Below are 15,808 nucleotides of genomic sequence, written 5' to 3'. Positions count from 1 at the left end.
CCACAGGTAACCTGGGAGGGGCTGTGAAGGGGGATGAGGGAGGGGCAGGAGGCAGGATTCTCTGTTTTTCAAGCTCTAAGCCACGTCAGGGAAGTCAAGTCCACTGGGCTTGGAGAGGGAGGAATAGAGTTCAGTGAGAGGGAGGAGCAGCAGCCACAGAAATAAATGTCTCCTCTTTGGTAAAGGGGCTATGGTTCAGGACCCATGGAAGTCCTCCTGGAGGGGCCTCTTCTCTTCTTTGTGCCTCACTTTCTTTCCAGGAGAATAAGTCCCCACTTCCCTCTCAAAAGGTGACACAAGAGTGAGCACATCACTCGTGGGAGAGCGGAGGCTGATGAAGACCTTTTACCCCTCCTCGCCTCCTCAAGGTGGTGGCCAGGTGAGCTTGCTGCTGACTAGAGCAAAAGGTACAGGGAGCAAGGTCGCCACAGATCACACAGCAGATACCACAGCTTGGGCCAAGGCTAGCAGAGTTTCCATCTTGCGCCAACTTCCTCCTCCTCCTCCTTGAGCCAATCAATACAAGCACCAGGCTCTAACCAGTCCTTCTCCTTGCTGCCGCCCTGCCCTCTGACCTTTTGGGGGCCTTTCTCTTGATTCATCTCCAGAAGGGAGGTAGAGGCCATCACTCCGGACCTGCTCAATGGCCTCAGAATGGGCTGTCATGGGGCCTATAACCAGGGACAGCTCCTGCTGGCCGAGAGCTGGAATAGGGGCTGGGGGCAGATAAAGGCCTTCCAGGCTGAAGATAAATGGCTGCCTGCAGCCTGCTACAGTAACTTCAGGCCCCCAAGAAGAGCAAACAAAGGGTGCCCCTGTGACACTCCCTGGAAAGATGAAGGCCCAGCAGCGGCAGCCAGGCTGGTTCAAAGCCCCAGCTTAATCGTCAATTAAGCATGCATAAGGGAGACAAAGCCATGACAACCCTTGGCTGCATGCTGGTGTGTGATTGTAAAGCTGAGGAGGGGCAACGCTGGAAACAGCTGATTCTGCTGACAATGTGTTTGTAGGGCATCTTGTAACCAATCAGCCGCTGACAGAGGCAGAGTGCTCCTCCTGCCACCCCTATTGTGCCGGACATTCCAGGACTAGGGTCACACCATGGTCATCGTGGGCAAGTGGGCCACAGCATGGTAAGCATGACTGGGAGGGAAGGTGCTGTTAGAGAAAGGGTGCTCTTCTCTCTAGGAAGAGGGTTCTGGGGAAGCCTTGTCTCCAAGGTGCTGCCAGCCCTCCTGGCTCAGGTGCGGTGTTTGGAGAGGGGAGAGTGTGTAGAGTGGGTGTGGGGGAACTGGAGCCTTGTTTCCCCCAGCTCGGTCTTTGGGGTTGCTAGTGCTGACTGTGGATGCTGAGCTCTCCTCAGCAACATGGAGATTTTTTTTTTTTTTTTTAGACAGCGTCTAACTCCAATGCCCAGGTTGGAGTGGAGTGGAGTGGCCCATCTTGGCTCACTGCAACCTCCGCCTCCCGCCTCCCGGGTTCAAGCGATTCTCCTGCCTCAGCTTCCAGAGTCACTGGCGCCTGCCACCACACCCGGCTGATTTTTGTGTTTTTAATAGAGATGGGGTTTCACCATGTTGGTCAGACTGGTCTCAAACTGCTGACCTCAAGTGATCTGCCTGCCTTGGCCTCCCAAAGTTCTGGGATTTTAGGCGTGAGCCACCACACCCAGCCCACAGAGTGTTGTTTTTTGTTTGTTTGTTTGTTTGTTTGTTTTTGTATTCTGCGTGCAGTTATGTTTCTGGCTTGGTTAGTGACCATACCTTGGCTGTGGGCACTGAGGTGGGAAGAGTGCCATGCGGCTCTACAGACAGAAGCCACCCCTGAGTGCTGGGCTCCAGCCTGCTGTCTGCCTGCATGCATTACTCAGGAGCCCTGTCATGACACACATGCCATCCTGGCAGCCTCAGATGGGGACACTAATCCTTGACCCCAGCATCCTGCATCCCAGGCACCAGCACAGCAGCCACTTCTGTTTCTAGTCCCAGGGCCAGGACACATCTCACTGCCTCTCAGGGGGAATGCCCTGGTGTGTGAGATCAAAAAGAAAACGATTTCTGCTGCCTGCCAGCCTTCCCACTGCCCTTGTTTAGCCCTCTCTAATGTTAAGAGTCATAATGAGGGTAGTATGGGTTACTGAGAAAGACGTCTTTTTACATTCACTCCCTTCATCCTCACACACACCCTGTCTGGAAGGCCCTATTTCTCCATTTTGTAGGCAGGAAACTCAGACTCAGAGAAGTTATGTGAATCAGCCACAGTTATAACCTCACTGGTTAGAACCCAGATATGTAACTACACTCAGAGAAAGAGAAGCCAGTCCCTGGGCTTAGGACAAGGACCATGTTGAGGAGCCCAGAGTGAAAATTAAGGCAGGAGGGCTGGGTACAATCTCACAACTGGGATCCCAGCACTTTGGGAGGCTAAGGCAGGAGGACTGCTTGAGACCAGGAGTTTGAGGCTGTAGTGAGGCAAGACTGCACCACTGCACTCTAGTTCGGGTGACAGAGGGAGACCCTGTCTCTCAAAAAAAAAAAAAAAAGACAGAAGAAAAGCAGTCACCGAGAATATTCAGTGTCCCATAACTGTTGCTCCAGAAACAGTAATAGGATCTATCACACCGCAGAAAGATCCACAAAGCCCCCAAATGAAACTTCGATCCGCAGCTGGTTCTGGGGACTTGACACTGACCCGATGACCCGATATCTTTCCTACCAGACAGTAAGCTCCCAGAGGGCAGGACGTGCAGCTCGTACATCACTAGCATATTCCCAGGACTTGGTAAGCACTCAACATATCGTTGTGCTGTGGGAAAGCATGGAGTGGGAACCAGCAGGCCTGAGCCCTAGTCCTTGTTTTGCTACCATTGCTCTGTGTCACTTTGGCAAATCACTGCCTCTTTCTGGGCCTCAGTTCCTTTCTTCAAATTCCCTCCAAATTCTAATATTACATGATTTTTAGAAAGATTCAGACTTCTGGGCTACCCCAGAGAATCCACTTCCCGTGGGACATGCCCTTCCTAGACTCCAGTCAGAGGAGTATGCAGGCTGCATTTTCTGCCCACCCTGCTGTGTTTCCAGCACCTGCTCCCGGTCCATCCAGCCCCAGCTCTCTGGGTCTCCTGTCAGCACACAGGATGCCTAAACCAACGACCCCGTGGTGACCTCAGCACAGCCCCAGCTTGTCAGAAGGCTGCTGGGCCTTTGTTTGGCTTCCAGGCTCCCTGACTTTGGTGTGGAGATCACAGGTCCCAGCACAATGGCCATTGTCTTCTCAATAATGCCCCTTGCCCCAACCATGCCCCCCGCAGCTCCCAGCTTCAACTCCGTGGATCGCTGTGGCGGCCAAGCACTCTGGTCCTGCTCAGTGCCAACCACATGCCATTTGCCACAACCCTCAGAACCCTGCTTTGAATTTCCCTAAAGGGGCGAAGTTACTCTGCAATCAGGCCAGTCTTTGCCTGGGGGCTTCTCTGCCTCTTAAGTAACTAAGACTATCTTCCTGTGTGGCTGAGCCTCTCTCTTCTGTGGGAGAGGGACCTAGAGAAACCCCCGGCACTGGCCCCAGCTTCATGCTGGACACTGTCAGGCTCCCAGAGGCCCTGGAAGAGGCTGTGCTATGGGAGGGCACAGCAGGCATGGAACAAATGCTTGTATACCACCCAGCTGATGGCTCTGAGCCTGTCTAGGTGGCTTTGGTCCCCTAAACACTTGGGTTAGCTCCCAGCCCTTCAGGCCTTTCTCATTAGAAGGGCAACCAACAGGTGAGGGGAGCAACAGGTTTCAGAATCACCCCCGAGTTAGAAACAGCGTTTGGCTTTCCTTTCGCAAGCCCTTTTCTTGGAGCAGGCAGGAGGCTGCTACTCTGTCCTCATGGGCACCGCACAGACCCCAGTGAACACGTCAATTCTAGGAAGCCAGCTTTGCCGGAAGAGTGAAGGACCAGAAGAAGTGCTCCATCCCAGCCTGTGCCTACCACAGAGCTCAGCATATAGGTGTGCTTTCCCCCAAGGAGGCTGTAGGATTCCATCCTGACAAACCCAAAGCCCACGGCAGAGGCATTCCAATCCAGGCCATGGCCCAGCACAAAGGAGCACTCAACCAAGCACGATGGAGCAGGTACTCAGTCAGTTTGGCCCAACTCATCACAAAGATTTCAAGTGACTGACCCCCACCAACCCTGATGACACACGGAAGCCAACAAGCAGAGGCCACCAACAGAGTGACCGTCCCCAAAGGCCGCTGGGCTTCTCCTGAGGTAGCCGGACCGAGTGAGGGGCAGGATATGGCCAGGGATGGAGGAGGTGGCCGGAGTGCCATCCTCCAACACAGTGAGGGATGCCATGCCATCACGACCCCTCTGCCTGAGATTTGGACCCGATCCACCCATAAGGCAGCCTCCTCAGTGTAGAATGACCACTGAGCCAGCAGCCACACAGGGAGAAGAAGAGGGAAGGAGACAAATAGGGTAAAGGGTTCCCTGGAGGCTAAGTGAGCCTCACAGGGCAGTGGCTGAGCCAGGAGTTGGAGGAAACTGATCAGAGCCACACATTATTTCCAGGGGAATATTCTGGCAATGAGAGAGCAGCCCTAGGATCACCTCAAAGGATTTGCTCCTCTGAAAACCCTTAAACCAGATAAGATCCGTGGCGAGAACCAGGATGGGCTGCTGAGGCAGTGAGGCCCAACCTTTGTTTACCTGACAGCTTGTTCGGAGGAGAGGAGCTGGGCTGGTGGTGGGGGGAGCCGTGGGAGAGCAGAGGGTTCAGGCTGTGAGTCTGGTTGGAGCTATAGGCGTCCATGGCCAGCTTCTGCCGGAATGCCTCCTCCTTCCTGCGGTTTGCAAACCAGTTGTAGACACGGACCTCAGTGACCAAGTTGGAGCCCAGGCCGTGGGCTTTGGAGGGAGACACCCCTCGCTGCAAACATTCTGCCCTGGGGATGGATGGAGGGGAGATGGTGAGCGAGGGTGGCGGGGGAACTTGTTGGTGTTTGGCCAAAAACACACAATCACAGCAGTCTTGGTTGGGAGTGTGAATGGGCCATGGGCAGAATGGAAGGCTGAGGAGGAGAGGCCTATGCAGAGAAAAGGCCAGTCCATGGAGTGATATGATGAAGATGGCTGAAGTGGGTCTGAACGCAGGGACAGAGCAGGCTATGCCGCCCTGGGAGTCAGGGACTTAGGCTCTGGTGTGGCTCCCGAGGAGAAGAGAGCACGCTGGGGACAGGCAGTCCAGGGGAAGGTCCAGATGGGGCTTCCTGACACCTCCTTATTTAGCCATTCTTCCCACCACACAAAAGGCAAAGCCCTTCACTGACTCTGTCTTGAGTGCCTTCAAAGCACTTCAAGAGGATTTCTGGTCTTTTGGGGTTTGAACTCCCTGAAAGAGTGCCAGGAAGCAAAAAGCCTTATACCCTCCAAAAGGCAGGCAGAGTGGGGTCCAAAGCAGGGTGCATTGAGATGGCCGGTCTCTAGCTTTATCAGGGCTGGTGAAACCTCAAACTCAGGTGTGAGAGATTCTTAGACACTACTGGGTGCTGCAAGGCATCTCATTAGTTGGGGTACGGAGCACAGCCTAAGGACTCAGTGGCAGTACAGGCCTCCCTGCTTCCCAGCCTGACTTCCCTGGCTGCATTCTTTCCACTGCCAAGACCAGCCCAGCCCAGAGACAGAGAAAGTGCACACAGGCCTTGGCCAGACCAAAGAGCTGAATTTTTAGAAAGTCAATACTGGAGTCAGGGAGAACAGGGCAGGAATGAAGTAAAAAGATTTCCCGGCCGGGCGCGGTGGCTCAAGCCTGTAATCCCAGCACTTTGGGAGGCCGAGACGGGCGGATCACGAGGTCAGGAGATAGAGACCATCCTGGCTAACACGGTGAAACCCCGTCTCTACTAAAAATACAAAAACTAGCCGGGCGAGGTGGCGGGCGCCTGTAGTCCCAGCTACTCGGGAGGCTGAGGCAGGAGAATGGCGTAAACCCGGGAGGCGGAGCTTGCAGTGAGCTGAGATCTGGCCACTGCACTCCAGTCCGGGCGACAAGAGCGAGACTCCACCTCAAAAAAAAAAAAAAAAAAAAAAAAAGATTTCCCAAGGTTTTCCAATAGTTTAAAAAAAAATAGCTGGGCCCTGTGGCTAGAGCCTGTAATTCCAGCTATTTGGGAGGCCAAGGCAGGAGGATTGCTTAAGCCCAGTCCAAGATCTGCTGGGCAACAGAGCAAGACCACATATTAAAAATAAATAAATAAATTAACACATAGTTTTTGTTTGTTTGTTTGTTTGTTTTAAAATAGAGATAAGGTCTCGCCATGTTGCCCAGGCTGGTCTCAAACTCCTGGGCTCAAGCAATCCTCCGCCTTGGCCTCCCAAAGTGCTGGAATTATAAGTGTGAGCAACCGTGCCTGGTTGGTAGTTAACATGTAAAAAGAACTCTGTTGAGTCAGTGGGGGCGGAGTAGACTGAACAGATCTGACCAATTCTTACTCTCCTGCCAAGCTTCCTTTTGGACCACTGCATGTCTGACAATTGGTAGAGGCCAGATCTAGAGTCTGTGGCTAAGGGAGAGTTTTATCCTGGCCTATATGGAGGTTGAACACAAAATTTTTATTCCACAGGTATCATATTTTACACCAGCATTCTCCAGAGTATCTTCCCTAGAATAATAATTCATGGGATTGTTTGTGCTCTACCAAAGATTCCAGAGTTAACAAATTCAACAAAGCTAAGTGGTTTTCTTGACTGCAGGGCTTCTCAGAGCCTTTAATATATGTTGTGACTCTCTAAGGGGAAGTATCCATATGCTGGTTCTCAGACTTACTAATGAATTGATATTGGGGTTCTGTGGAACATACTTTGAGAAGCCCTGATTTAGCCACACTTATCTGTATAACTAGTGTCTCAATATCCCAGGACCGAGGGGAGGGATCCTGGGTCCCTGTGCTTGCCCACCTGCCCAGGTGAGCTTCTGGTGGTGTTACCTGTTGCATTCCTCCACTAAGGCCTCTCTCTCTTCCTTGCTGGGGTTCTTTTGCCGGTCGTAGGCCTGGTACAAGATTTGCTGGGACGCGGGCCCCCATTTGAACCGGTTGCGGCGCATCTTCTTGTTGGTGGGCTCAGAGCAGGCATCATCGGACTGCCCAGGCCCCTGGCTCTGTTGACTGAACTCTGGAAAGAGAAACAGCAGCTGATCCTGACTGCTTTTGTCTGTCATATTTCCAGAACTCTGGACTGTCTGGTTGAATTCTGAAAAGAGAAAGGAGTAGATTTGATAGGGTCTGTAGCCTTCACTCAGCAGACAGACAGACAGACAGACAACGGACAAAGACACATTTATTCCCCTCATCTAACTAAGCTTTGCAATCTGCTCTCGCTGCATGTGGAGCTGGAGACGGGGAGGCCTCAGCACAGGCCTTTACTGCCCACCTCAGTTGCTCCAGCAAAGCCACCCTTTTCCTTTCTTTGAAGGAGCTCAAACATAGCCAGCCATTGTTTTAAGAAAATTATTTTTTTTTCCCCTTTGGCTCACTGGCCCTCAGACATGAAGCAACACTCTGCATCCTGAACTCCTGTATTTGATGTCAAGTGGGTGAGCTCAATCGAGTCTCAGATCCAGGGGAGAACTGTTCAAAGGTACAATTTATACTTGCACAAATATTCAGAGGCTGTAGATAGCACTCCCCACCTCTCCTCCCTCTGCCTATATCCTAGGTATCTACATTATAAAGTCAGGTTTTTAGAAAAAACCCAAACCTTTTGAAACATGCTTTGAAATAAATATAACTGGAGCTTTGTATTGGAAAGAGAAGATGTGCTTTAGATCTCAAATAATTTCAAAGACTACAAACATAGGACCCGTCTGGGAGTGGTGTTTAATTAGCTGGAAATGATGCTCCCTGTCTGTCCAATTCCTTGGGTCCAGGAATACTGTGACCCTCAGGAGATTTTTCTAGAATGAATGAGAGCCAGCAGCTCAGCCCAGTGGTGATGCCTTAGCCTACATGGTTTAATGAGATTTGATATTTACATTACTGAAGAAGAAAGCTTTGCTGTCCTCGTCTTCACATCTGCATGAAGCAGGGCTCACTGGGGTGATTAATTCCATTTTACAGATGAATAAACAAGGAGGCTAAGCACTCTGCTGAGCAAAGACACATAACACATTCATTTCCTAGCTCTGGGCCCCTATGTTCTGGATCTTAATGTCTTTTTTTTTTTTTTGAGACAGAGTTTTGCTCTTGTTGCCCAGGCTGGAGTGCAGCGGTGTGATCGCGGCTCACTGCAATCTCCGCCTCCCAGGTTCAAACGATTCTCCTGCCTCAGCCTCCTGAGTAGCTGGGATTATAGGTAGGCGGCACCATGCCCAGCTAATTTTTTGTATTTTTAGTAGAGATGGGGTTTCATCATGTTGGGCAGGCTGGTCTCGAGCTCCTGACCTCAGGTGATCCACCCTCCTCAGCCTCCCAAAGTGCAGGGATTACAGGCGTGAGCCACGGCACCCAGTCTTAATGTCTTTCTTTCTCAGTTCCTGTAATTACTCTCACAGGTCACAGAGAGTGGAAGGCTACCACCTGCCTTTGTGATAAGCTCTGAATGTGCCATCATTTACATGCTATCCTTCTCGTTCTTTTGGATGACTGGATCAAAAATCCTCAAGGTTCAAGTCAGGCTACTACTTAACGTTTGAATCCCCTCTACAACCCCCCACCGAGTGGCCCTCCAGTCTATATGCCTCCAGCAGCAGGGAACTTACCACCTATCTAAGGCTCATGTCCATTTTGGTCCATCAGGAGGAATGGTTAGAGCCCCTAGCCAGCCAGGACTTGGGATCCCAACTGGAGGTGGTGTTGGGCTTTGTTTAACTGTGGACTGATCATGACACTGTGGCCTTTGATTTGGCCCATTTAGAACCCTGGAGGATTCTTAGGCCACCTTAGGGCTCTGTTTTCAATGGTGCCCAACAATGCTACTATAGACCTGACAGAGTTCCTGCCAAACAGCTAGTGGGAAGTCACTGCTAGTGGGATCATGTGGGACCCCAGCTTAATTCTCTCATCACTTAGTCCCCCCAGCTGTGGGATGAGACTGACTGAAAGCTTAGGGACACTGACTAGCCTTTCAGAATATCTACCCCTAGTCAGGATGATGGTGATGTTGGCCCAAATTCCTTTGGGGGTTAGACTTTTTCGTTTTTTCAGACAAGGTCTTGCTCTGTCACCCAGGCTGGAATGCAGTAGTATGATCATAGCTCACTGAAGCCTTGACCTCCTGGGCTCAAGCCATCATCTCACGTTAGCCTCCCAAGTAGCTGGGACTACAGGTGTGCAAGCCACCACACCTGACTAATTAAAAACATTGTTTTTGTAGAGATGGAGTCTCACTATGTTGCCCAGGCTGGTCTCAGACTCCTGGCCTCAAGCAGTCTTCCCGCCACCTCAGCCTCCCAAAGCATTGGGGTTACAGGCGTGAGCCACAGTACCCCACCTGATTACACTTTTCAAAGTGCTTTCGCCCCTGTATAGTATTTGGCTTCACAGCAGCTCTCTAAATGCAGTTACTTGAGGGGAAATCAAAGGGAGAGAAGGAGATGTCCTCTGCTCAGTGAGGTCTGTCACAGTGTCTTCCCTCCTCCCTGTAGGCCCTGTGTGGCACCGGTGGAGTCACCAATGGCCAAAGCCAGTGTGGATCATCCCAAGGGCCTGGGAGCAATGCAAGATTTTTTCATTTAATGTGAACAGACACAATAACGGTTAACATTTATTGAACCATTTCTATGGTGAGGTATTGTGCCAAATCCTCTGAATATATTCCTTCATCTAATTCTTACAACCTCTCCATGTGAGAAGTACGGCCATCTCTATTTTACAGATTAAGAAACTGACGTTCAGACTGGTTAAGTGACTTGCCCAAAGTTATGTGGACTTGGGGCAGGAGCCCGGACATGAGCCCAGCCTGCAGGCTTGCAGGCTCCTAACTACCACCCTGTGCATCGCCTCTCACTAAAAACAAAACCCAAGCAATGTACCCGCAAACCCTTCAGATCTGACTTGTGTGGAGGTGACAAAACCGACTTTTGAAGCTTTGTGTCTGGTGGGTGTGAGACACTCTCGCAGCTGCTCCCTATTGTGGGGGCTGCCTCAGTCTCTTACCTGCCCTTTGAGGAGGTAGCAGCCTGAACACTGTTCAGAACTCAGTGTGTCCTCAAATCAGCCGGGTGGGTTTGCCTGTAGGTGCTCAGAACCATTCAGGTTCCACTGACCTCAGGGGCTTGGCTCTAGCCTCTCCCAATTTTTGAAGAACTAGACTCCCACATTTGCTCCCTCTAGCCACCACCAACTCTTCTCTACTTCCCTTCAGATTAATTGTGTTTGGGGAACAAAATGTCCATTGCCCATGAAAATTATCTTGGAGAAGTTGGCTTCAGTAGTCTCTTTATAGGCTTGGGGGCCAGCTTGGACAAGGAGATTCTATGTGTGTAGAGAGGCCCATGAATATTACCATTTGTTATTTTTAGTTTTTCAAGGAAATTTGTAATCATGTATCATTTTGTATTCTCTCCCCTCTCTTCCTCCTTCTCCTCACCCCATTCACCTGTGTCCCTCTTTTATTTCTCTTACTTCCTGATTCTTATATCATGCTTGCATGTCTTGTATTCATCCTTCAAGACATGATTTGAATGTCACCTCTTCTAGGAAGCCTTCCATGATGTATCCAGGCAATTTAGCAGTTCCTCTGCTGCCCCTTGTGTATATCTTTATAACAGCTCTTAGAAAATGAATGTCATTATTTACTCAAACATCTCCACTTCTTCACTGGATGGCAGGTAAGTCCCTGGAGAAAAGAAGCTATGTATTCCACAGCTTAGCATAGTGTTTGGCACATAGTAGGTGCCTGTATAATAGTTACAGAATGAACGACTGTTTCTTAAGCTTTTATGTCTCATGTGACTTTAAAACAAAAATAACAGCCTGGCGTGGTGGCTCACGCCTGTAATCCCAGCACTTTGGAAGGCCAAGGCGGGCGGATCATGAGGTCAGGAGATCGAGACCATCCTGGCTAACATGGTGAAACCCCGTCTCTACTAAAAATACAAAAAAAAAAAAAATTCGCCCGGCATGGTGGCAGGTGCCTGTAGTCCCAGCTACTTGGGAGGCTGAGGCAGGAGAACGGCGTGAACCCGGGAGGCAGAGCTTGCAGTGAGCTGAGATCACGCCACTGCACTCCAGCCTGGGCGACAGAACGATACTCCATCTCAATAAGTAAGTGAGTAAATAAATAAATAAAACAAAAATAACAATAACAACAATTCTCTTGAAGAGACTGTTGTATTTGTAAAATGTCCCTTCCTCAACTTCTTGAGAAACTTTCTGGACCTCTGTCTTTTGAGAAGTTTCCAGTCTGCCTTTCCTGCCTCCTTCTCCTTTCTGAAGAAATTCTCATTGAATACAGAGAGGCAGCACAGACTGGAGATGCTGCATAAAGCTTAAATAATTGGGCAGGGCTCAAGGGTTGTTGGGTCTTCGGAGACAATGGCTCCTGAGAATTTTTTTAGGCTTTCCAGGAACTATACAGAGAGTTGCTTCACGTCAGGAACACAAATTCTTAAAGAGCTAGTCACCAAGTATGGGGGGCCAACCCATTCTTGGAAAGGTCTCCCGCTCTAAGCAGCAAATAGCTCTCACGTTACTTCTTCCAATGTATTCATGTAATACTCCCAACAAAAGCACAAACACCACAATATGAAATGAACACCTAAAACCCTTCCTTTCACCAGCCCAGGGACATTGAGACAATAAATACTGAAACAATCACTTCAGAGCAGTGTGTAACAGAAAACAAGAGTCATTTTAAAAAGCAAGAGGGAAAAAGCCCAACCCAGAAAGTGGTGGAATCCCAGCACTTTGGGAGGCCGAGACGGGCGGATCACGAGGTCAGGAGATCGAGACCATCCTGGCTAACACGGTGAAACCCCGTCTCTACTAAAAATACAAAAAACTAGCTGGGCAAGGTGGCGGGCGCCTGTAGTCCCAGCTACTCGGGAGGCTGAGGCAGGAGAATGGCGGGAACCCGGGAGGCGGAGCTTGCAGTGAGCTGAGATCCGGCCACTGCACTCCAGCCTGGGCAACAGAGCGAGACTCTGTCTCAAAAAAAAAAAAAAAAAAAAACAGAAAGTGGTGGAAACTAACATCTTGATAAAGACAGAGAAGCTCAGATAAAGCCAGAGGATAGTGTGTAGGGAGAGTGAAAACCAATACAAAATTTTCTGGGGAAAGGATGGGATCAAAGTAATGAAAGTCTAATGTCAAAGAATACTTTCCTAAAATACAGGCAGTATGTCATTCTACTCTTATTATTCATATGCAGTTCAAACTTCCCTCGACTTACTTCAAAACAAAAACTTTTCAGAATAATTGGGTGGTAGAAATCTTGGGACAGAAAAAAAACTTTGGGATGGGAATGGGAATGACAAGAATTGAGGAGTCAGAGTTCCAAATGCAGACACTTTTCCTGTGCCCTGCCTTAGCCAGAAGTAGCTTCTTCATGAGCAGGGCCACCAGCTGAGGTCCTCACACTCAACCAATTTTGGTAAATGTGAGCAAACACCTTAAATTGCCTCAGGATTCAATCCCTCTCACTATCCTCCAAGAACAGGGTGAAGTTCTGAATATATCTCTCTATACAAATGCCTTCTATTGATACTTTTTCCAGAGAGGAGGAAATTAACAGTAACAGTAATTAATATTACTGACTGCAACGAAATGTCTTCTTTGGAAATTGACTGCTGGTCATGTATCAAGGGGAGATACTTGGCTTTCTCTGGGGGAAGATATTTCACTCTGCTACCTACTTGGTTTCAAAGAGGAGGACGTTGGAAGGAGGGGTCAAAAAGTTTAAGCTAGGCTGCATACACTGACAGGCTCCTCAGAGCAACTGGCTGGGTAGCAAGGGGCTGTGACCGAAGAACATGATAGAAGCCAATCCATTGTACAGCAACCACCAAGGCCAAATCTACTTGCCAGCTTCCTTATATCTGCTAAATGCTCACAGGGCCTTGTTGATGAAAAGGAAACTGAGGCAGCCCATGGGGTGAGAGGGCAAAGGTCACTTCAGGCTGAGGCAGAGGCAGGATGAAAACACTTACGTCGGAGGATCTCTCGTTGCTTTCTGACGTACCAAGTGTACAGGGCAGCACGCTTCTGGGTCTTCATAGGGGTGCCCTTGTTGAGATGCTGGGAGAGGTGTGATTGGTTCAGGCCGGTGACATCGACCACCTCCCTCTGGGGGATGTTGTGTTGCTGCATGTAGCCCTTGATCATTTTAGCAGCCCTCCAAGGGTCCTCACTAGACAGACAAGCAGATGGTTAGGGTACTAGCGGGAGACATCTGGGGAGAGAGATTCTCTTTCTAGGGGGTGCTACCTATACTCTATGCAAAATTCTGAATTTTCCACCCATCTAAGCTACAACTTTGGGATAGACATGAGGCCAAAATGGAAGCTAAAGAGAAGAGAAGGTGGCGGCCCCTGTATGGTACACCTCACCCCTTTCTTCCGAGGTTAGCGGGCAAAAGAGGACTTCCCATCTTCAGGAATAAAAAAGCACCACCACCACTCTCTCTTACTAAGCAAGAAGAAAAGCTCTTGTTTTATTTTTATTTATTTATTTATTTATTTATTTATTTATTTATTTATTTTGAGGTGGAGTTTTGCTCGTCACCCAGGCTGGAGTGAAATGGCATCTTGGCTCACTGCAACTTCCGCCTCCTGGGTTCAAATGATTTTCCTGCCTCAGCCTCCCGAGTAGCTGGGATTATAGACGCCTGGCACCACACCCAACTAATTTTTGTATTTTTAGTAGAGACAGAGTTTCGCCATGTTGGCCAGGCTGGTCTCACACTCCTAACCTTAGGTGATCCATCCGCCTTGGCCCCCTAAAGTGCTGGGATTACGGACGTGAGCCACCGCGCCTGGCCGTTTTATTTTGTTTTCCTTCATTTTCCTGGAATGTGGGAGATTTAAAAGGCAGGAGGCCAACTGGAAAGTGGGGATGCCGTTAGCTTGGGACTGGACTCACTGATCCTACAATGAAGTGGGGATAGCACCAGTTTCTGAATCTGCCCAATTTTAGCTTCAACCTCTCCTACATTATTTTCCTTTTGAATGGGGATCTCCATTTCTTATAAAACAGGGGTGAAATGTACGTGTCCACCTTCTGAGAAGCAAGGAGGGTGTCTTAGCCAAATAGTAAATAATTGTCAGAGTTTTAGAAAAGTTTTCCAGAATACAATGTTGTACCTCTTTGGGACTGGAGGATCACACCACTGAGGTGAGGCAAGTAGTTAAAAAAAAAAAAAAGAAAAAAATTCCACAGCCCCACCTTCTACACAAAATATATTGGGCTAATGGGGACAAATAATTTCAATTTCGAACATCAACAATTTTAGATGCCTTGTTTTCCTGTATTATCGTGTTTCTCATAAATTTTAAGCACTGGGTAAGAACATGATAGTACTTTTCATTTCTCATAAACACGGCTGTGTAAATTGCTAATTTTAGCACCTCTGAATTTTATTTGTCTAGAATGGTTTCAACTTTGCCAATATCTTTTCTTGCTTATTGAACAGATGCCTTGAAAAGAGATATAATTTAAAACTAGAAATTAAGAAAATACTGTGCAGCACAGAACAAAAGTACTAAAGAAGCAATATATACACATTTACTATTTATTTAATGCAGGTACATATTTAACTTACAAAAACCAGCACCCCATTACTGTATGTTGATGTATGTATTAGCTCAATAGAACATGAAAAAAAAAAAAAAAAAAAAAACCAAAGGGAAAACTAGTTTCAGGTGAAACAAACAAATAAAAAAAAACTGGTGTAAAGTAGAGGCTGAAATAGATACAGCATTGCAATATAATAAGCAATTTTATTTCTAAATGGTGCCTTTAATATGTCAAAATTAATTTTGATTAATGAATAAAAATCTAGTAATCGAACATATTTTGCAAGCATTTGGGTAGTTTTGGTTGTTTTATCAAGACTTTGGTATTAAACTCGTGAGAACACAGGCTTTGATAGAGATGTTTTTGAGAAATGCAAACTTTTATATTAATCATATATAAAAACAAATTTCTCAAGTATTTACAAAGGTACTTTCCAAGTACACAATATAAGGAAGTAACAAGAACAAAAAATGAGAAAATGAGTTACAGCTTCAAACGTGGAGAATTCACATTAAGAGAAAAATAATGTAATAAACATTTTAGACATATCCTTGTAAACATCACAGATCATTTAAAAGCTTATTTCCAGTGAATATTTCCACAGATATTTTTAGGGTGGAAAAACACTTTCAACGGTTACGAACAAGAAGCTTCGAACCTTAGGGGGAAAATTGCATTTTAAAAGTTAATATTGCTTTAGCAAATTCTTCGGCTATTTTTCTTTTGTTTAATTGCCTTTACCTGGGTTCATTTTGTATGCCTAAGAAACCTACAAAAAATAGGGTACTGTTCTAAGTGGGAATGGTTCTGTGGAAATAGTGAATTAGTTCAACAATTAGGGAGGGTAAAAAAAAGCCCCCCAAAACCTTATAAATGATGGCAAAACCTTTTAAGTCCGACTTAAAACGAGAGTGAGGAGTAAGATGGCGCAGTTACACCTTTACAGCTCTCTGACCCCAAAATTCACGTGTGTTCACCGGCAAGAGCCGGGAGAGTTGGTTTTTTCTTTTTTCTTTTTTTTTTTATTTGAAAACACAGCTCAGGTTCAGTGGTTCCTAACACGGAGAAAGGAACGGGTCCCAAAGAGC

General features: G+C 47.8%; 1 protein-coding gene across 3 annotated transcripts in view; it reads right to left on the bottom strand.

Annotated features, from left to right (window-relative positions):
• Window positions 1-15,808, bottom strand: part of HNF1B (HNF1 homeobox B) — a 61,346-nt gene that overhangs the window by 42,504 nt on the left and 3,034 nt on the right. For 2 of the 3 annotated variants that reach the window (XM_030924217.1, XM_010376856.2), the window contains exons 2-4: window positions 13,136-13,335; window positions 6,975-7,161; window positions 4,699-4,934 (exon numbers count right to left, since the gene is read on the bottom strand). In XM_030924217.1, the coding sequence (XP_030780077.1) occupies window positions 4,699-4,934; window positions 6,975-7,161; window positions 13,136-13,335 (623 nt within the window). Of the gene's footprint in view, window positions 1-4,698; window positions 4,935-6,974; window positions 7,240-13,135; window positions 13,336-15,808 lie in introns of all 3 variants that reach the window. The other variant, XM_010376855.2, reaches the window with a different exon arrangement.

This window comes from Rhinopithecus roxellana, chromosome 19, assembly GCF_007565055.1.
Source record: "Rhinopithecus roxellana isolate Shanxi Qingling chromosome 19, ASM756505v1, whole genome shotgun sequence".
NCBI lineage: Eukaryota > Metazoa > Chordata > Mammalia > Primates > Cercopithecidae > Rhinopithecus > Rhinopithecus roxellana.
The sequence above is the reverse complement of the archived record's forward strand: the minus strand, read 5'-3'. Positions and strand labels throughout refer to the sequence as shown.